At 52.0% G+C, this 21,619-nt stretch overlaps 1 protein-coding gene across 9 annotated transcripts in view; it reads right to left on the reverse strand.

Annotated features, from left to right (window-relative positions):
- The window catches only part of DNM1 (dynamin 1), a 44,963-nt gene that overhangs the window by 16,048 nt on the left and 7,296 nt on the right, over positions 1-21,619 (reverse strand). For all 9 annotated transcript variants that reach the window (XR_009541485.1, XR_009541484.1, XR_009541483.1 and 6 more), the window contains exons 2-11: positions 13,471-13,544; positions 13,106-13,255; positions 12,531-12,734; positions 12,161-12,259; positions 11,896-12,056; positions 10,715-10,857; positions 10,446-10,581; positions 10,186-10,253; positions 8,919-9,057; positions 1,592-1,678 (exon numbers count right to left, since the gene is read on the reverse strand). Coding sequence is in view for 6 of the 9 variants with exons in the window: in XM_060154235.1 (XP_060010218.1) it covers positions 1,592-1,678; positions 8,919-9,057; positions 10,186-10,253; positions 10,446-10,581; positions 10,715-10,857; positions 11,896-12,056; positions 12,161-12,259; positions 12,531-12,734; positions 13,106-13,255; positions 13,471-13,544 (1,261 nt within the window). In the remaining 3 variants the exon portion in view is untranslated. The remainder of the gene's footprint in view (positions 1-1,591; positions 1,679-8,918; positions 9,058-10,185; positions 10,254-10,445; positions 10,582-10,714; positions 10,858-11,895; positions 12,057-12,160; positions 12,260-12,530; positions 12,735-13,105; positions 13,256-13,470; positions 13,545-21,619) is intronic.

Consider the following 21,619-nt stretch of genomic DNA (forward strand, 5'->3'; position numbering starts at 1 on the left):
CTGTAATAGGTGCTCAACAGATGTTAGCTACAATTATCTTCAGAGAAAAAAAGGCAAGACACACCGCAGGATTGTGATTCTTTAAGAGTAAGAGGAAATCTGGAATCTGTATGTGCCTAGGGAAAATGTCTGGAAGGAGACACACCACACTTTTAATAATGTTTCTTTTATGGGAGACTGCGGGCGGGGAAGCGTGAATGGAGGAACACTTACTCGTAATTTAATGACTTCTATACTGATTGAATATTTTATTGAGTATTTATCATTTTGTCGTTAAAAAGAGACCAGTGAGGATTTAGAAACACAACATCGGCAACAAAAATGTGAGTGATTAGGGACAGCACCATTGTGGAGAAGGGGTGTATGAGGATGGAAGCTGGGAATTGGGAGCCAGAGGTGGGTATAGACAGAAGATGACAGGGAGATGGCCAAGGAAAAAGGACTCGCCTGTGAGCTTTGTGAGAGCCATGAGGGAGCCTGCTCACCTCTGCCCCTCCCAGCTCAGAGGAGCATTCAGGGAATATGCTTCTTATTGAATGAACGAATGAATGAATGAATGAAAGAATATTTGATAAATGACTACATAAAAGGAAGGGAGGGCGCCTATGAGGGGTGTATGGTGACCCAGAGAAACAGCAAAGAGAGAGAGAGAGGCCCCAAGTGAGATGACCAGAGTATAGATAGTTGAGAAGCAGATTGTGGGATTGTAAAGTGGAGCGGCTTCTCTAGAAAACTGTATGGCAGGTCCTCAAAAAGTTAAACATAGAATTACCATATGATCCAGCAATTCCATTTCTGGAAATATACCCTAAAGATTTAAAAGCAAGCTCTCAAAGAGATATTTGTGCACCTGTGTTCAGAGCAGCATTATTCACAATAGCCCAAAAGTGGGAAAAAACGGATAAACAAAATGTGGTCTATTCATACAATGGAATATTATTCAGCCTTAAAAAGGAAAGATATTCTGACACGTGCTACAACGAGGATGAAGCTTGCGAACATTATGCTAAGTGAAGTTAGCCAGAAACAGAAGGACAAATGTATGCTTCCACTTATATGAGGTACCTAGAGTCATCAACTTCATAGAAACAGAAAGGAGAATGGTGGTTGCCAGGGGCTGGGAGGAAGGGGGAATGGGTGTCATTTTTTTGGTTTGTTTTTCACTGCACTGTGGGGCATGTGGGATCTTCGTTCCCCAACCAGGATTGAACCCGCACTCCCTGCATTGGGAGCGTGGAGTCTTAACCACTGGACCACCAGGGAAGTCCCTAGGAGTCACTGTTTAAGGGGTACAGAGTTTCATTTTAGGAAGATGAAAAGTTCTGAAGATGGTTGGTGGTGATGGTTGCACGGCAATCTGAATGTACTTAACACCACTGAACTGCACAATTTAAAGCGGTTAAAATAGTAAAATTTATGTTATGTATATATTTTCTCACAACAAAAAAGAGAGCAAGAGAGAAGCAGAAAGTTAATGCAAGGAGAGAAAGTATAAGAGAGACTGAGACAGAAGAGACAAAGTGGGAAGAAGGAGGTGAGCCCAAGGGCAGGAGTGAAAGGTGAGGGAAGAGGGGGTGGTGCGTGGGCTCACCTGCTCCTTGGTGCGGCCCTCGCGCTCCCGGATGTGGGTGGTCACGATGCGCTCCATCTCCTCCCGCAGCCGGGGGTACTGCTGGAGCTGCGGCAGGGGGGCAGGGGAGAGAGCCACGTACACTGGGGGCACGGGTAGGGGGCACCCAAACCCCACCAGAATCCAGGGCCGTGGGGTGGGAGGGACACACAGAATGCCCCACACCTGGGGGCCCAGGAAGCTGATGGCACCCAGCCACAGCCACCCCTTTCCCCCAATTGTGGGTTCCAAATGGCAAGTCAAGGGTCTTCCCAGTCCCGGGCCCTCTTCACTAGCCTACCTGGGCAACTTCACGGGGGCCGGCAGTTCCCATGAGCACAAATGCCTTGGGAATCAGCCTGCTCCTCGGCCGCCATCTTGGTGGCAGCCATCTTGGAAACAGACCTATTTGATTGAGGCCTCTGTTTGGGGCGCTGTTAGCGCCCCAAACTTTCACTGATCCTCAGGGCTACCCCTTGCCTCCTCAAAGGCTTGGAGGCACAGTCAGGTGGGGAATCAGGCAGGTAACAGCCCGCAGATTACGATCCAGGGAGAATCTGGGGAGGGCAGGGCCCGAGGTGCCAGGTGGCCTCCTGAGTCAGGCTGGGGACAGGCAGTGCTCCTTGTCAGAGCTGGGGGAGGGGAGCAGGGGGAGACCAGCAGCTACACAAAGGACATGCAGGAGGCACAGGCATGCGAGGGCACTGGGGGTGGGGTGGGCATGCGGAGTGGGAATGCCAGCAGCATGAGCAGTACCCTGCGGGGGCCCTCTTGGTCGAATCCACCCGGCTTTGCCTCCCTTTGCATGCCCTGTCCCGGCACCGCTAACCCGACACATCTGCCTGGCTCAGAGCTGGCCGGCCAGCCTGTCTCTACCCCACTCCTCTGGGGGTAGCAGCTCAGCAGCACCCTTCTACCCACCCCCCCACCCCCCGCAGTTTTTATCAACTGAGGCCAAAGGGGAAGTTGCTCCAAACCCTTCCCCCCTGCCTGTGGACTCTGCCTTCAGCTCAGCCAGGCTCTGGACAAAACCCGGGCTGACTCCTTCTTCAGGACTCTGTTGAATATCGTGTCTTCCAGAGAGCCTACTGTGACCACCTCCGTGTGCCCCATCCCTCTCCACCCCACTTCCCTCCCCAAACTGGACTGTAATTGCCCTGAAGGTAGGGCCCAGTGCTGGGCACACTGCCAGTGCCCAAAGAGGGCACGTTGAAAGAATGAGGGAATGAATGAAGGATGGAGATCTTTGCCCTCCTTGCCAGGGTGAGCAGACATGGGCTCCTCTGCCCTCTGGCTCATGAACCGGCAGCTCCCTGGAGAGGGGGACTCGCTGAGCTGCTGATGGTGGGAGTCTACCCAAGGGGACCTCCTCCTCTGCCATGGAGGGGCCCAGGCTGGGCAAAGCTAGACCCACACCTTGTCCCTCTTCCCATCCTGGGTCAGGCCCCGCAGGTGGATCCCCCTATGTGGGAAGAGAGCTGGAGGTTAGCGTGCCTGGGTCACAGGTAGTGATTCTGAGGGCAAGATGGAGGCCAAGGGGATGGGGCGGGGGAGGGGTGGGGGGCATTAGGAGAGGCAGGAGGATGGGGGAGAGAGCAGCGCCCTGGATGCCAGCCCAGGAGAGGCAGCCTTGAGAGATGCCACATCCTCCCCACTCCCCCCTGACTGTTCCGTGTCTCTGCCAAGGGTGTGGCTCATGTGGCCAAGCTCAGGGGACCTGGAAGAGAGGCAGCCTGAGAGGCGGGGCTTAGAAACAGCACTGGCTGGAGGGACCCAGTGGACCCTTCTGCACCGAGAGGCTCAGGGATAGGCCATCACTCCTTCTCACCATCCCCGAGTTGGGGTAGATTTGGGACCGAGTCATGGCCACCAGCAAAGCCTCCTCTGAGATGATCCCAAGTGCTCCCTCCCTGGGTGGCGTCGCGGGAGGGGCAAGGAGGGAGGAGGAGGGAGCAATTTGCCAAAGAGCATGACCAGTTCTCCCACTAACGGCCTGGATATTACATTTGTCAAGTTTTCCATGTGTCACAAATGACAGGGCAGCCTCAGCCCCTTTGAGAAGTTCTGTTCCCTTTGAGCATCTTTTTCCATTCTGGCTGCCTTTGAGCATTTCCAGAACTTTCAGCCAGTTTTTAAAATGGAACTTTTCTCTCTCAGGTCTTGGCTAAGTGGGGCAGTCAGCCTGGAGCCCACTGTTTAGTGGTCAGGAATGCAGGCCCTGGAGCCACCATGGCTCTGGGTTCAAAGCCAGCCCCCTACCCTGCTGACCTTCCTTGGAAAAGTGCTTGGACCCCTCTGATCCTCAGTTTCTCCATGTGTGAAATGAGGTAATAATGGCACCTTCCCTCTTAGGGTGTTGAGAGGACTGAGAAGCACACCCTGTGCTGGACATTAAACTCCAGATTTCATCCAGAGATGAAACTCTAATCCCAGCAGGGCTAGGAATAATCAGCAGGAATGGCTTGCTAAATTTAGAAGATTTGGGGAGGGAAAAAAAAAGAGGAAGATGGGTGAATTTTGCTATGTAAACAAAAAACTACTATGCATTAAATCAATTAAAAGGCAATTTTTTAAAGAAATAATTTATAAGCTTTCCTTTCTAAAGTTTTTGTTGATCAATTTTTCTCCTTACAAAAATTTACTGACTCACTGTAAGAAATCTGAATATGACAAAAGTTTGTGAAGTAGAAATGAAAAAATTCCTGTGTTCTTTGCCTTCTTAAAATAATGGTTAGTAACTATGCCTTTGGAATTTTATCACTTATGTAGATCATTATATTATATATATTTATCATTTATATATATTACTTTCCCCCCCAAATTCTATACGTTCGTCTCCGAAACCTGCTTTTCCCCCCACAGTACATTGTGGAAGGACACGTGAATGGAAATAAATATCCCTTGCCCTTTTAACAACTATAGTCTTTCATTGTCTGTGTGATACCATAGTCAATCCCCTCTTGATGGACATCTGGGTTGTTTCCAAAATATTACCATTTACCCTAATTAGTGCTTTTTTGGAAGGCAATTCAGCAAAGTGTTCCACAGTTTTTAAATGTTTATATCTAGTAATCAGTCTTCTAGGAATCTATCCTAAGGAAATAATCCTAGAGAAAGAAAAATAAAATTCTTTATACACAAAGATGTTCATTGCCAGGGTATTTATAATATTGAAAAACTAGAGACTGTTTCAGTGTTCACCAATAGGAAAATGGTTAAGTAAACCGTGATAAATCTATTCAATAGAATATTATGCAATCATTAAAAATGTTCACATAGGGACTTCCCTGGTGGGCCAGTGGTTAAGAATCCACCTGCCAATGCAGGGGACACGGGTTCGAGCCCTGGTCCCGGAAGATCCCACATGCCGCGGAGTAACTAAGCCCATGTGCCACAACTACTGAGCCTGTGCTCTAGAGCCGGTGAGCCACAACTACTGAGCCCATGCACTGCAACTACTGAAGGGTGCGTGCCTAGAACCCGTGATTCGCAACAAGAGAAGCCACTGCAATGAGAAGCCCGCGCACCGCAACGGAGAGTAGCCTCTGCTCGCCGCAACTAGAGAAAGCCTGCACGCAGCAACGAAGACCCAACGCAGCCAAAAATTAAATAAATAAATAAATAAATAAATTTATTTAAAAAAATGTTCACATAGACTATGTAATAACACCCACCAAAATGTATGTTATTAAGAGAAAAAGCAGGATACTAATTATTCACAGTGTAAATACCTAACAAAGTAAATAAACCTATGTATAGAAAAAAGAGTTTGGAGGAATTAATTGGTGAAAACTCTTTGGAGAGCAAATCTTGCAGAAGTTACCAAAACTGTGAGTGCTCACATCCATTGACTAGGCAATTCTATGCTAGAAATTTGCTCTAAAGAAATGACAGGATAAGTACTACAAATATATTTATAAGGCTATTCACTGCAGCACTGTTTGTAAAAGAAAAAAAAAAGTGGAAACAACCTAAATGTCTGTCAATAGGATATTGAATACATAAATCATGTCATATTTCTACAGTGGAATACAATTCAGCTGTTCAAGGGCATGATCTTTACCTAGCTACTACAAGGAGTCCACTCCACATTGCTCAGAAAAAAAGAAGAGTTCACTATCAGTGCGGTCAGTGTGATCCCTTTTAGGTTAAAACCGGTGTATATTTGTAATTAGTTAGGAAGGGTGTGCTGCTAGCAGTCCTTATCTCTAGGGCTGTGAGCTTATAGGGACTTTTGTTTTCTCTGTGCAGTTTGAATATTTTGATAACAATCATGTATGATCAGAACAAAATCAATACCGATAATTTCATTTTTTTAAAAAAGGAGTGTATTTGCAGGAAATGTACAAAAATCTCAGTGTGGCTCTTGGAAAGGGAGTGTTGTTGCCTCCTTTTCACTCTTGGGCATTTTCCAAAATTTCTCTAATTGAGAATGTGTTCCTTTCAAAATGAAAACCCAAAATTTTTAAAAATTTAGATATATTTTGTGTTCTTTTGTAAAGAGATTTGAGGCAGCTTAAAATAAACTCGGTATTTTGTAGTTTAACAAAAGTTAAGATTGCATTGCTTAGTATTCATGATGCAGTGGGACCATGATTTAGATATCATGATATATACTATGCAAGGGAAAGTCCAGCCCAGATTTGATTCCACCTGGATCAGGCACTGAGTGGATGCTAATTTGCTTAATCTATCCCCATTTGGCGAAAGTGAGATAGGATTGTGTAAGGGGCGCACAGGACTAATTATATATGAGCCACAAAAACCGTGATACTTATTTAAAACATGAAGTTAAGGCAGATGTTCCCCCACCTCCCAGTGTAGGGAGCTTTTGCAAATACAAGTGAGGCTGGGCTCATGCAGGCCCCTGGGAAGAACTGCTTTAGATGATCTGGCGAAAAGTCCCCAAAATGCCCCAAAGTAGACAAATAGGAAAAAGCCATCTAAAAGGTCACGGACGACTCAAAAGAGGCTGACCCTGTCAAACATGTATGGATTACAGTAAAGTGAGTAACCCAATATGCTTTTAGGCAAATTGGTTTTGAGGGGCTGGGATAGCTCCCCTGCCCCAGGAGGCCCTGATCCCAGATGTCTTCCCTCAGCCTCCCTAAATCTGAATCCCACTCTGCTGTTCTTTTCTGAGACTCAGTTTTGTCATCTGTAAAATGGGGATAAGACTACTCACTGCTTAGGGTTGTTAAAAGGATTAAGTCAGATGACAAGGGCAGGCACTTAGCCTAGTGCTTGGCACACAGTAGGTGCTCAATAAACAGCGGCCATCTCCTTATCATCATCACCATCAAAGCGGCCATTGAGGATGCTTGGGTTAGAGCAAAGTCTTCTGGGAGAGGTGGGGGCCTGAAGGAATCATGAGTACAGTAGACCCAGGGTTAGAAGCCGGCATGAGACCTTGGGGCCAGGAATCAGCCGAGCCGGCCTGGGCGTCTGGGTCCACCTGGGTGGCTGAGAGGCTGCCGGCCTTGCTCAGCAGTTGGTTCTTGCCCACGGGAGGCCCTGGCCATGAGGAAGGGGTGGCCAGGCCCAGCCCCTCCCGGGCGGCCATCATACCTTTTCGCTACACTTTCTGATGGTGGCTGTGAGCTCACTGACTACCATATCCACACACTTGATACTGGGCTCTTTAAGCTTCTGCACCTGCTTTTTCACTGTGGCTTCAAAAGCGAGGTCAGGTGTGAAGAGGCCTGTCCTGCACCCGGGGAGGAGGAGGGGAACAGGGGAGGAGCAGCCGGGGTGGGCGGGCGAGGAGAAGGAGGGCAGTGAAAGCCAAGCAGAGCCAGGGGCCGGGGTGGAGGATGGCACGGACACGAGGGAAGAGAGAGACACCGACACAGAGAAAGAGAGACAGAAGAGAAGACAATGTGAGCGTGGGACCTGGCCCTCCTGCCCACCTGGATCGGCACCTCCCAGGTGCTGCCAAGCAACCCCCAGGGCTCTGAGGGTGTGGGAGGGGTCTGAGGGACCAAGCCCCTGCCCCGTCCAAGGGCACTTACTGAGTTCATATTCTCTCCCCAGGGCTTGCCTCCCTCCTCTCCCCCACTCTTCAGCTACACCGAGCCTGCCCTCTCTCTCTTTGTCCTTTTCCTATGCCATCCTGCTGAGGAGCTGACCCAGGCCACACCCACCCACCCACATTCTGTTCAATTCTAGGTTTCCCAGAACCTCCTGTATTCGCTTCATCCTGACTCCAAAGCCCAGCACCATTCCCTATTCTCCACCAAGGTTGTTGCATTCAGCTGCCCAGGCTGTGCACTGCACAACTCCAGGGGGCTCCATTTCCATAGACTACAGGGCAGATGATGCCTCCTGGAGTTGCTGTGTAGCTGCCTGATCGCCATTCTCCAGCTCCCTGCTCTACTCCTGCCCTTCCCTTTCTCCTCAAGGGGCATCCTTTGCCTCTCCTCCTAAGGAGTCTGGAGGAGCTCAGTTTGGAAAGACAGAGAGAGAGAAGAGGAAAGACAGAAAGAGTGGAGATGGTGATAGAGAGGGGTCAGGGCAGCAGTGGGGAAGGGAAAGGAAGGGAGTCTGGGGCACTGGACTTGGAGTCCAAAGCCTTGGCTCCAAGTAACAGCTCTGCCACCTCCTAGCTCATATGACCTCGGGCAAGTCACTTGATCTCCCGAGCCTCAGTTTTCCTGCTGTGAAGTGGGCGCCATCCTCCCTGCCCTGCCGTGCCCTCCTTGAGTGGTTCTGTGAGGCTCAAATGACATAGCAGAGGGGGCTCTGTCCCTGGAAGGCTGGATGTGGATGGAAGGGACGGGGAAGGTCCTGAGTGAGGGTCCTGAGTGAGGATGGTGTGAGATGGGGAAGATGAAGGACAGTGGGGAGTCAGGGTACCTGCTTGACCTGGGTCCTCTGAATCCCTCTGGTGTTCCAGGCCCCTAGGGCAGCACCCAAGAAGGTCCTGTACTTCATCTGTCTCCAGGGACAAGACTTCCCCAAGACCCCTCCCTGGAGCCCCCAAAGATGACCCCATCTCTGAGAGCAGGGAGGGGGCTCAGGGTCCCCTCTTCTCCCTGAGCTGGGGCAGCTCTTGGTGGGCTCTCAGGGCAAATTACCACCATCATACCTGTCTTTCCAAGGTTTAATCCCTTGGTTCCCCTGGTCTGGGGGCCGGGGCTGGGTGAGGCCCCCTCAGAGAGTCCCCCTCTCCTGGACTGTGGTGGCCTGCCTCCCCCACCCCGCTGAGGTCTGTACATGCTACCAGGAGGCACTGGGGGAGGTGGGGAAGGAGCGCCTGGCAGCAGAGCAGGGCGGGGCAGAGGCAGGGGCTGGCCGGGCAGCTGGTTACCTTCTTGGTGCACTGTCTAACGGTGCTGATTAGCTCCGAGATAACCATGTCCACACACTTGAGACACGGTTCTCGGATCTTCTTCACCTGCTTTTTCACAATGGTCTCAAAGGCCATGTCTGGGGTAAAGAGCCCCGTTCTGAACGCCCGGAGCGGAAGAAGGGCACGGTGTCACAGACCGGCTCCTGCCAGGAGCACCAGGCCAGGGCCCCGCCCCGCCCCCCTGAGCTCTGCCCTCGGGGTCCTCCCACTACCCCTGTCTGGACTTCAGTGTCCCCATCTGTAAAATGGGCAGGAGGGATTCTGATGAAGGCCTTTCAATCGAAGCTCTTTAGGGCAAGACAAGGTCTGCTTATAACTGTTGCATTTGTCCTGCTTTGTCTTCAGATTCTGCTCATACAAAATGTTCTATGGCTAGAAATGGTTTGAAAACTGTCAAACTGGGTTTTCTTTAAGAGCCTTTCTGGGAATAAAGCATTTTATTTTAAGACTAGGAAAGAGATTTTTTTTCTTTTCTGTGCCTTAGCCAATGCAGTCTGTAAATTCCATGCCAAACCTTGGAACTGAACCTGCATGAAAGCAGTGACATTTCAGTCTTGTTCACTGCCTGGCACATAGCAGGTGCTTTAAGTTTTCTTGTTGAATGGACAGTGTCGATCTGGGTCCCTGGAGCGGGGCGAAGCTTTTTAGGAACAGTCTATTTTCCAGCCTTTGTCCCAGCTCCACAGGCCTTGGGGCTGGCTAGCAGGAGGGAAGTGGGGTGGAATGGGGCCAACTTCGGGCTAATGGGACTGTGGCAGGGTCTGGAGGGTTGAGAGGCCTCATCCCATCATAAAAGTTTCACAGACTAACACCTGATGCACCAGCCCAGGCCCTACCCAGTGGTTTGGGCAGCTTTGTTCTGGATAGCACTGGGGGGAGCTGTCCTACCCTGGGGATGGGCAGGGGGCCCAAGCCCGAAGGGTGCTTCCCCAGCCACCTGTGTCTCGGGCTCTACCCCACTGTTCTAGCCTCCGGGCCGCTCCCAGGGACAAGCAAAGGAGGGTAGCAGGCTGCAGGTAGGGGGATGGCCTGGGTCTCCCATCCACCTCCCCTATCCAGAGCCTGTCCAAGCTGGGAGCCAGAAAGTCAGGGTTGAGGAGATTGGGGACTGGGTAGGGCTCTTGGTCCTTCCTCAGGGAGGCTCACTCCATCACTCCCTCTGTCTCTGCACTAGACCCCTCTTGCCTTGCAGGGTTCAGCTCCCCTCCCCGGTCCCAATACGTGCCTAATGCCATGTATATTCTTGATGGCATAGCTGATCTCCCTTCGGAGTTCCTTCTCGTCAAACTCCATCTGTGTAGGAGACAAAGAGATGGCTGGTCAGGGCCTGTTCTGCTACCTGGGAGGTCAAACAGGGTCCACCTCACTCCCAGAGCTGGGCATCAGGGCCTCTAGTGGGGTCAGCACATGTACGCATGAGAGAGTCTTAGGTAGGTGGGTGGGAGGGTAGTCCTGAGCCCTCCTGCCCCTGGGGGGTCTGCCTACCTTGACCAGTTCAAAGGGGAATCGCTCATGGAAGATCCGGTTGATGCGGGCTCCCCCCGACAGTTCATAGGTATCGATCTGGTCCCCTGAGCCCTCAATGCGCTTCTCAAAGTCTACAGCAAATTGCTGGACCATCCTGGGGAGAGAGTGGTATGACCTGAGGGGGCAGCAGCCACCCCGGGCAGGGAGCCCTGGGAGAGCCCTGTGCTGAGAGGCTGCGGGGAGGGGCAGCCCCATGATGGGGAGTCAGGAGTTTGGGAGGGCCTCACTGCAGCAGGGCCTTGGTCTTGCGCGCTGGGTCATCAGGGCGGAAGTTCTTGTACTCCTCCACCTCCTTCTCAATGGACAGCAGCTGGCTCTGAAGCTTGTTCCGCAGCCCTGGCAGCGTGTCCCGGATGTGGTTTGTCAGTTGCTGGCGGTGGGGGCAAGGAAAGGGTTAAGGCCATGGTCACAGACCCAGAATGCCCACAGGACCAAGCAGGGGCCAGGATGTCTGGGGCCCATGTGGATGTGGTGAGGTGCAGAGCCACAGCCCTGCCCACTGCTGTCCTGCCCACCAGAATGAAAGCTGCCTGAGGGCAGGGACTGGCACACAGTAGGTGCTCACAGAGGTGTATTAATTGAATGAATGAGTCAATAACTCCATTTTCAGTAGAAGCCAGAAATCTAGATTTTTATCTGAAATTGCCTGATCTTGACTAATTTAATAGTTTTAGACACCACAAGAGCCAGATGAAATGAATCAGGGGCAGTGATGGCTGGAAGACTGCCCCCTTGTGCCCTTTGGGTTTAAGGCCTCCCTTAAGGTAATTCTCAAGTTCTGAGGCTCACTCTGGTTAGGTCTCCACACGCAGTATCTCCCTGAACTGCAGAATGACCCTAAGAAACAGGTCTCATCTCCATTATCACCATTTTACAGATGCAGAAATAGAGGCTCAGAGAGCTGGAGAGTCTTGGTGGGTGAGTGACAAAGCTGAGACTAGAACCCAGGTATGTGGCCTCCAGAGACCCCAGTTTTGTCCCATGCCACACTGCCTTCCTACTGTCAATACACATACACACACACACACTCCTCAGTAATTCTGGAAGCCCCATTCCAGATGGAGAAACATCCTAGGGAAGCCCCTGGGATCACCCCCTCCGCAGATCAGCCTCTCCCCATTTCAGAAGGAGCGAAGGTCTTTAGCCAACCATACTCCAATCCTAGCCCCCAAGCCCAAGCCCTTGTCAATGTCACCGTCCACACAAGGTCTTGGACTTCTCTCCATTCTGGGGCGTTCCTAGGGCTCCCCTTCCTGGCCCCGGACAGGGAATGGTCAGCAAAGCTCTGGTGCTACCTCACTGTGGGACAGTGGGCAACCCTCACAAAATATGCTTAAATGATTCTGTTATGCTGGTTTCTTCAGGCCTCATCCTGGCCTGAGCCCCTACCTGGTTAAGGAGCCCCTACCTGGTTAAGGACCTTCTGCAGGTAGGGCGTGCCCATGCGGTCAGCCAAGTGGCGGTAGGAAGGGTGGGAGAGGAAGAACTTGCGCTCAGCAGCCAAGGCAGCCGTGATATCCTTCTTCCCATCGATGTCCTTCTGGCTCCGGTTCACCACTCCAATGTAGCCTGTGGATGGGGTGGGGGTCAGGGGCAACCAGCCTTGTGGGGGGTGGGGGGGCGGTGTTACGAGGAGGGGCAGTGGGGGTGGGTCAGGTGTGTGGCCTGCCGACCTCTGCGCAGCGGGAGCAGCTTGTTCTCCAGAACATCACGGGCATCTGTGCCTTCGTCCATCAGGTCCAGCTTAGTGATGACCCCGATGGTGCGCTGACCTGGGGGTGGCAGGAGAGGGTTGTCCACATCTGCACTTGCCCTCACACAGGCGACCCCAGGCACTCCCAATCCCACCCCACTCCCCCATCTCCCAGCCCACTCCCTCCCTTACCCACTGCCTGCCTCTGCTCTCCCCACCTCATTACCAAAATGATTTTTAAAGGCATAAATCTGATCCCACCCCTATTCGCTTAGACCCTCCAGTGGCTCCCCCTTACGCTGTGAATAGACCCCCAGGGCCTTGCGCATCGGCTACCTGTGAAAACCTACCCTGGGGGTCCACCTCCTTGGCGACCTTGAGGGCATCAGAGTTGGCCAGGTCGGAGTTGGCTGGGGACACGGCCAAGATGAGGCAATTCTCCTTGGTGACGAACTGCATAAGCATGTCCCGGATCTGGAACTCGATGTCGGGAGGTTGGTCCCCCACTGGGACCTTGGTCATTCCGGGCAGGTCCACTAAGGTCAGGTTCAGCACTGGACAGGGCGGCGAGAAGGCGTGTTCAAGGCGAGGGGCGTGGCCGGGGGCGGGCGGATTAAGGAACAGGGCCGGGCTTAAAGAGGATCTGTTTGGGAGCGTGGCCGTAGGTGGGTGGGGCTAGGGAAACGCGAAGGGCTAAACGGAGGCCCGTTAGAGGCGTGGCCAGGGGTGGGCGGAGCCGTGGCAGTGTGGGACTGGGGTAGGACGCGCAGAGGAGGAGTCGCTGTGGGGGCGGAGTCTACAGGAGGAGTGAAGCCCTTGAGGAGGTGCCAGCTAAGGGGCGGGGCCAATAAGATGGTTCCCAAGGGGCGGGGCTCAGAGACGGAGCCAAGAGGCTGGGGGCGGGGCCAGGGCCAGGTCTCCTCACCGTGCGGCGAGTAGACGCGGAGGTTGATGGGCACCGGAGAGATGCCCTTGTTAGTGCCAGTCACCCGGTCGGTCTCAGCCTCAATCTCCAGGCGCACCTCCTCGAAGTCGGTGAATTTCTTCCCCTTGCAGTGCAGGAACTCGGCATATTCTGCCCCAGAAGGAGGGGGGCAAGGGCGAGTAAGCATCATAATAGCCGGCACCCACCTGGGTCCCATCTTCCGCTGGGAAAAGACCCCCCCGCACACAAACACACAAAACGTTGCCTTCTTCTCCCTTCCCCCACGCAAAGCCACCTCTCTGTTACGCATTTTTATCCCCGCTATTCGGATGGGGAATGAGGCCCAAAGAGGGGAAAGCCCATACCTGTGGTAGCATTGACCAGCTGCAGGACCAGGGGGCGTCGGGTGACAATGCCAGATCCTCGGGGCAGGAAGTCCCTGCAGTGAGTTGGGGGTGAGAAGAGGGGCAAGGTCTGAGGAGGTTCCCTCTGTCCCAGGGGCACTTGTCCTGCCACTGGGAGCCCCAAAGCTTGCCCAAAGTTCCCTGCCACACCTTAGCCTAAGGGCTTCACTATGGGAAGAGGGCAGCTGAGAAAGGTGTAACAGATCACCCCCAAATCCTCTGGGTCACAGAATTTGTGCTTCTGAACTGGCCCCCAGACCTCTCAGGTCTGCCCTGTGTTAATTCTGAGCCAACAGGAAGTCCCTGCCCCAACCCAGCCACTGCCATTCAACTCAGGAGAAACTGAGGCATGGGGTGCCCCACCCCATGTGCCCAAGCGTCCAGTGGCCACAGAGTGGATGCCAAGGAAACGGAGTTGCACCTCCTCCCCCTCTTCCGCTGTGGGGAAAGGCAGCATCTCACTTCCCCTTCCCTGGCCCCATCTGGTTGGGGTTGAGGATGAGGGGGATGGGGGGAAGGAGGAGGCAAGGAAAAGAACTCATGCTCCTTAAGTACCTACTGCATGCCAGGCTTTTACATGGGCAATATCTCCTGGACTCCACACAATAACCTCATGAGGAAGATACTGTTATTATCCCCATTTTACAGACAAGGAAACTGAGGCTCAGAGACATTCAGGTTGCCCAGCCAGTATCTACCAGACCCTGGGCACAGATCTGTTTGACTCTCTGGTGAAAGCTTTCTGCCCTTCAACTCCCTGAAGACCCAGCTCCCTTTTTTTTTTTTTTTTTTTTTTTTTGCGGTACGCGGGCCTCTCACTGTTGTGTCCTCTCCCGTTGCGGAGCACAGGCTCCGGACGCGCCACCAGGGAAGCCCCCCAGTTCCCTTTGAAGGACTGGACTGAGACGTCCCAAATTCACCTCATGCCCCTAGACCTGATGTCTATTCCTCAGACATCTGCTGTGTGAACTTCAGCAGTCCTTTCAGCTAACTCCTGAGGGTGACACTTCTCTCTGTCCTGTCAGCTCTTCTCATCTCCCCACCCACACAACCACGGCCCCACCCAGACCAGCACAAGAAGGAGGGTGGAGGCCTCTCCAGGGATCAGGCTCTTGGGATCACAGTTATGGGATTCCCAGGACTCAGGAAAGGGGGGAGGAGGCCAGAGCTTGAGGGACCACAGAGACCTGGTCAGTCACCTCATTCATGGAGAGGCACATGGAGGCCCAGGGAGGGGAAAGGATACACTCAAGATCCTATAAGAGGGACTTCCCTGGTGGCACAGTGGTTAAGAATCCGCCTGCCAATGCAGGGGACACGGGTCTGAGCCCTGGTCTGGGAAGATCTCACATGCCACGGAGCCACTAAGCCCGTGTGCCACAACTGCTGAGCCTGTGCTCTAGAGCCTGCGAGCCACAACTACTGAAGCCCGTGCACCTAGAGACCGTGCTCCACAACAAGAGAAGCCACTGCAATGAGAAACCCGCGCGCCACAACGAAGAGTAGCCACCGCTCGCTGCAACTAGAGAAAGCCCGCGTGCAGCAACGAAGACCAAACACAGCCAAAAATAAATAAGTAAATAAATTTTTTTAAAAAAAAAGATCCTATAGGGCTGGGACACAGCCAGATCATGAACATGGATCCCCTGCCCCCAGCCCAGAGCCTGACCCGGACTCACAAAGCAGGTTTGGGGCAGAGGGTTTGGGGACAACAGAGTAGGCCCAGGTTTCTGGGTTCAAGGCCTCATCTGGGGGCCCTGGGGAGGCCTCTTTCATCCCCTGTTCTCACCTTGCCCCACCTCTGGGGAGAGCAGAGGCTAATTGGGAAGAGTCAGCCACCTTATGGGGAAGGAGAATGATAAACCCTGCATTTATCCATCATTTCTAGGTGCCAGGCAAATGCTTTTCATTTGTGCAGGACTCTGAGCTTCAGAAGGGTGGGCTTGCATCTTTCCGTCTGTCGCTGTATCCCATGGCTCAGCACAAGGCTTAGCACACAAGACGTCCTTAATAAATGGGCACTGAATTCCCAAGTCCTCCAAAAGTGCTCTCATATGGAAATGATCATTTTACAGATGAGGCAACTGAGGCTCAGAAAGGTGAAGTGACTTGGCCAAGTTCACCCAATGAGGAATGGCAGAGCTGGGATTCAATCCTGGTGCTGTTGGACTCCAGAGCCTGCGAACTTTCCCATCAAACTCTGCTGCCCTCTAACCCTGAGGAGCCAGACTTGGCTTTTTATGTAATTCAATTAAATTCAGTCTAGAATATATTTGGGAGCAGCTGCTCTGTGCCAGGCTCTGTGCTGGGCCCTGGGGATGGGAGGAGATGAGTCAGACAGTTCCCACCCCGAGGAGCTCACAGCATGGTGGGAGAGACAGAAGTAAACAGATAATGCAATGCAATGTGACATGTGCTGGAATGGAGGTGCACCAGGCAGCACAGAGAGGGAGGTGATTAACTGGGGGCAGGGGGAAGCGAGCAGGGTGGGAGCTTCCTGTCTCTGTCTCTCCCATCCTTTATCCGCTGATGCCTTTGCAGGGGTGACCCCCTAGTACTTGGGATCCCTCAGGGCTGTGGAGGTAAGACATCTATACTCACAGAGGCTGGGGTGGGCCTGGGGGCCTGGGGTCTACCTTCTTCCCCACCAGCTCCTCACCCAGCAGTACCATGGCAACAGTAGTTGCCATGGAAACTGCAGGAGGGTTTGGGAAGGATGGGACTCCCCACAGAGAGCCCCCTCCCCATGCAGAGATATGAACCTTCCCTGGAGCTCTTCCCTGAGAGCACCCCTCCGCCCCCCACACCGATGGGCCCACTTGGCCCTGAGGTGCCACATAGAGGGTGTGGGGAGCCCAGGGCCCAGATGGAGGGGTGGTCAAGGGTCTGCGCCAGCCTGCTCCGAGTTGCTGCCTCCCAGGGCTACTTAAAGGACAAGCAGCTTATGGGAAGCTGAGATTAGAGCACAGGGCCATGTGTGGGAGAAGAGCGCCTCCTCAGACCAGGATCTCCCAGGGCCGGGGTGGGGATGGGGTGCCCAGGTGGGGAGGGGCCCCATCTTGGCCCTGGCCCAGGTTCTCAAAGGGAGGCCCTCACACAGTCTGTGTCAGAGTTCCCCAGGCAGCCTGTTCAAATGCACATTCCTCGGACAGGCTGGGTTAGAATCTCGGGGCGGGGTGGGGGGGGGCAGGGGAGGGGAGGAGGGAATCTGGATTTTAAACACGATCCCCATATGATTTTCATGTTCCTGTCAAGTTTAAGGATCACTGGCTCAGTGGTGAGGAGCCAGTGCCAGGCAGAGGCCCTGGGTTCGAATCCTGCCTTGGCCATTCCCCAGCCTGGTGCCCCCGGGGCAAGTTGCTTCATGCTCTGGGCCTCAGGGGCCTCAGCTGTAAAGCACATGATCTAAACCGGGCATCGTACACTACCACGCATGGCTGCGGGAGGAGCCCTGGAGCCCTTTCACCAAGAGCTTAGCCCATGCCTGGTACTTAGTAGGCGCTCAGCAGTCAGAGGGGCCTGTCAAGGAGGTCCTCCCGTCCTCGGTCTCTTCCCTCGGAGGCTCCCCAGATTTCAGCAAGGAATCCAAGATCCTGAAGAGCCCTCTGCCTCGCCTCCTTCGGGCACTGAATTGGATCTTGGGATTCTGACCACAGAATGTTGGATGGAAACGATGGACATCAAGGAGGTGCAGTTTTCAGAGAACATCTCACTCCCCTGTCGTTATCCAGAGGGTGGAACAGAGGCCCACAGAAGGGCAGGGAGCTGTGAGGCCACACAGCAATGGGAGAGGTAGGAGAGGTGGCCGAGATGGGACCAGGACCGGGAGGCCGGCTCTCCGGCCCCACATGCCTGGACAGGCAGTGACAAGCACCGGCTGGTTCCCACGTCCAGACTGAGCGCCTTGCTCCCCGTTGGATTCCCACGCTGGGCACAGGCTGGGCTACAGCAGGGGCTCAGGCAACACTGGTAGGAGCGAGCACGCTGAGCGGCTCCACAGCTCCTGCCTTTCAACCGGAAAGGCTGCCCCACGCCCTCTGTTAAAGTGTACCTTGGTGCCTCCCCACTGGGGATTCGGGCCTGATCTGGCTTCCAGCCAGAGCCCCCCCTGCACCTCCCACCCAGCTCCTGGTTAGCCTGAGGGAGGACAGAACAGGTGTCCAGAGAAAAGTGTGCCGGGCCCACCAGCCTCGAGTGACATGTGGGAGGGGTGGATGGTGACAGGCCAGCCCCTCCCACTCATCCTGGACAGATGGTGGTTTCCCGGGGAGGCCTTGCCTTGCCATCTGCAGAAGTACCTTCAAACCTGAAGCACAGGGAGGATGAAATAAACACGTCTCACGACCTCCAGGCACTACATACTCCCCATCTGAATTGGCACTGTCACCCCAGAGGGGCCTGGAGAAATTACACCAAAGAGCCGAAGTGACCCCACCCCTACTCTGGTGTCCGAGATCCGGGACTATTGCTCTGGAACCCTGGTTTCCGGGTCCTGCTGAATGTAAACAACAGCAGAAAGTAGCATGCTTGGTCTGGCGTGTACCCAGCGGCAGTCATCCTTATAAGTCTCTTGTTTCCTGGGCTCTGATGTCAGACGGGCCAGGCGTTGGATGTCAGAGCTGCCACTTAGGAGCTGTGTGGCTATGGACAAATGACCAGGCCTCTCTGAGCCTCAGTTTCCTTATCAGTAAAATGGGTTTCTGTGAGGCTTATATAAATTAATGCCTGAATAAATGGTAGCATTGATTATAAATATAACTTGTTGAGCAATCTGAGAACACAGGCTGGGCTCCCACAACCATGTCACCAACTGATGCAGCAGGGAGGGAGTTGGAAGGCGGGTCTCCTGGGGGCTGGCCGGAAGAGTGGACGGAGGCTAGGATATTTCCTGCCAAACCTTGCCTTGGAGGTGGAAGGCAAGCGGGCCAGGCAGGCTGTGAGATACCCTCTGAAGCAGGGATCCTGGGTGGAGGTGAGGGAGTGGATGGGCCAAGAAACACAGTGGGGAGGAGGTGAGGCCAGGCAACAAGTCCTGCTCTGTTCCTGCTGCCCCAGGAGGTCCCAGGCCGGCCCACTTCGTTGCACAGCCCATGAATTTCCAGCTGAGGTTTGAACATTTTAGGGCAGCCCTGGCCTTAGCTTCCCCTGATATTCTGATGTCCAGTAAACAGGGTTGGTCCTGTTTACCACCGTATTCCCAGCACGCAGCTCGGAGCCTGGCACTGAGCGGGCACTCGGGACACCCCTGTCGACCAAAAGAATGATTTGATGAAGCTCCTACAGTTTTCCCACCATCACCCTCATTGCACAGATGTGGAAATTGAGGCATAAAAAGGGGAAGAGTGTTGCCCAAGTTCACAGTGCAAGTTGGCGACAGGGTAGGACTGGTGCCCAGGGCTCTGGACTCCAAGCCCGGTGCTCTCTCCACAACATCCATTTTCTCTATTAAAGAAAATCTGTGGGGCTTCCCTGGTGGCGCAGTGGTTAAGAATCCACCTGCCAATGCAGGGGACACGGGTTCGAGCCCCGGTCCAGTAAGATCCCACATGCCGTGGAGCAACTAAACCCGTGTGCCACAACTACTGAGCCTGTGCTCCAGAGCTCGTGAGCCACAACTCCTGAAGCCCGGGCACCTAGAGCCCATGCTCTGCAACAAGAGGCCACTGCAATGAGAAGCCCGTGCACCACAACGAAGAGTAGCCCCCGCTCACCGCAACTAGAGAAAGCCCAAGTGCAGCAACAAAGACCCAACGCAGCCTAAATAAATAAGTAAAATAAATTTTAAAAAAATGTTAAAAATAAATTAATTAATTAAAAAAAAGAAAATCTGTGATCTTTCCTTCCACCTTATCCTTCCATCCTTCCTACATTTCTTCTTTGCTTCTTTCCTTCCTGCCTCCCTCCCTTCTTTCCTTTCCTTTCCTTCAAGTGTTGATGACTTTATACTCTCAAAATGAAAATCAATTTCTCTTTTGCCTGTACCTTAAAAAATCATATGTTCTCCCTTTAAAAAAACTTTCGACTACTATATATAAAATAGATAACTAATAAGAACCTACTGTATAGCACAGGGAACTTTACTCAGTACTCTGTAATGACCTATATGGGAATAGAATCTAAAAAAAGAGTGGATACATGTATATGTATAACTAACTCACTTTGCTGTATGGCAGAAACTAACACACATTGTAAATCAACTATACTCCAATAAAAATAAATTAAAAAAATTAAAAATTAAAATAAAATTGAAAATTTTTTTTCACAAAATAAAATGTTGAGATGGCCAAGAAGCACATGAAAAGCTGCTGAACATCACTAATTATTAGAGAAATGCAAATCAAAACTACAATGAGGTATCACCTCACAACAGTTAGAATGGGCATCATCAGAAAGTCTACAAACAACAAATGCTGGAGAGGGTGTGGAGAAAAGGGAACCCTCTTGCACTGTTGGTGGGAATGTAAATTGATACAGCCACTATGGAGAACAGTATGGAGGTTCCTTATAAAACTAAAAATAGAATTACCATATGATCCAGCAATCCCACTACTGGGCATATACCCAGAGAAAACCATAATTCAAAAAGACACATGCACCCCAATGTTCATTGAAGCACTATTTACAATAGCCAGGTCATGGAAGCAACCTAAATGCCCATTGACAGACGAATAGATAAAGAAGATGTGGCACATATATACAATGGAATATTACTCAGCCATAAAAAGGAACAAAATTGGGTCACTTGTAGAGACGAGGATGGATCTAGAGACTGTCATACAAGTGAAGTAAGTCAGAAAGAGAAAAACAAATAGCATATATTAACACATATATGTGGAACCTAGAAAAATGGTATAGATGAACCGGTTTGCAGGGCAGAAATAGAGACACGGATGTAGAGAACAAACGTATGGACACCAAGTGGGGAAAGCGGCAGGGGTGGGTGGTGGTAGTGGTGGGATGAATTGGGAGATTGGGATTGACATATATACACTAATATGCATAAAATGGATAACTAATAAAATAAATAAAATAAAATTCAAAAATTCAAAAAAAAAGAAACTGCTGTTTCCAGCTATTGAGTCAGCAAAATAAATAAATAAATAAAATGTTGAAAAAATAAAAAGCAACCAACACCGCAACACCTGGGGCTCACCATTGTAAACATTTTATCATTTATAATAAGAGTCATGGCAAACACTGATGCATTGTTGACTGCTGGCCAAGGACTCTGCCGGGGGCTTTGAAATCTGCATCATCACGAGGCTTCTTTTGGGGGTGATGGAAGTGTTCTAAAATTAGATTGTGATGATGGTTGCACAAGTCTGTAAATATGCTAAAAATCATTGAAGTGTGCACTAAAAATGGGTGAATTTTACGGCATGTAAATTATACCTTGATAAAGCTGTTTAAGAAATCTGCATCCTCTCGTTTGATTCTCGAATGGCTGTGTGAGGTTGGCATGTCCAGTTTCCCCAACTTAAAGGGGAAGAAACTGAGGCTCAGAGAGATGAAGTCATGTGCCCCTCACGTGCCCACTTGTGCCCGGGGCTCTGAGCCACACTTGGGTAGTGGCTCTGCTTGCCTAACAGCTCAGCACAAACTTTTCCCAAGTCGCTCAATACAGAGCTACATCTGGATCCTTATTTCTTATCACCAGCAGCTTGCTGTGAAGGAATCTCAGCTCCGCCACTAAATTATTTCCCTGCTCCTAACCTCAGTTTCCTCATCAGTGAAATGGGACACAATCCAGCAGCTCCCTCCTAGGGTTGTTGAGGGGATACCTTGAGATCCTGGCTGTAGAAAGATCTAACATCTAACAGAGTGCCCATTGGTGATGCCATGAGCCACCTGAGTGCCCATCATGTGCTAGGTGCCTGTGTGTGCTAGAGAGCATTGCATTCACCTGCTGAGATGTTTCTCCCCGTCCTGGCTGGTGGCCTTGTCTCCCTGTGCTAAGACCAGTGATAAAAGAGTGACGCAGTAACAAACAGGTAAAATGTTCATAGTAACCCTGGTTGGAACTCGCTCTCAGCCCAAGGCCATGGGCCTCTTCCTCCCTCTATGGTCCCTCATTCTGGAAAAACTGAGCCCTACCATACACACGGAGGTC

This window comes from Lagenorhynchus albirostris, chromosome 7 (genome assembly GCF_949774975.1).
Source record: "Lagenorhynchus albirostris chromosome 7, mLagAlb1.1, whole genome shotgun sequence".
Classification (NCBI taxonomy): domain Eukaryota; kingdom Metazoa; phylum Chordata; class Mammalia; order Artiodactyla; family Delphinidae; genus Lagenorhynchus; species Lagenorhynchus albirostris.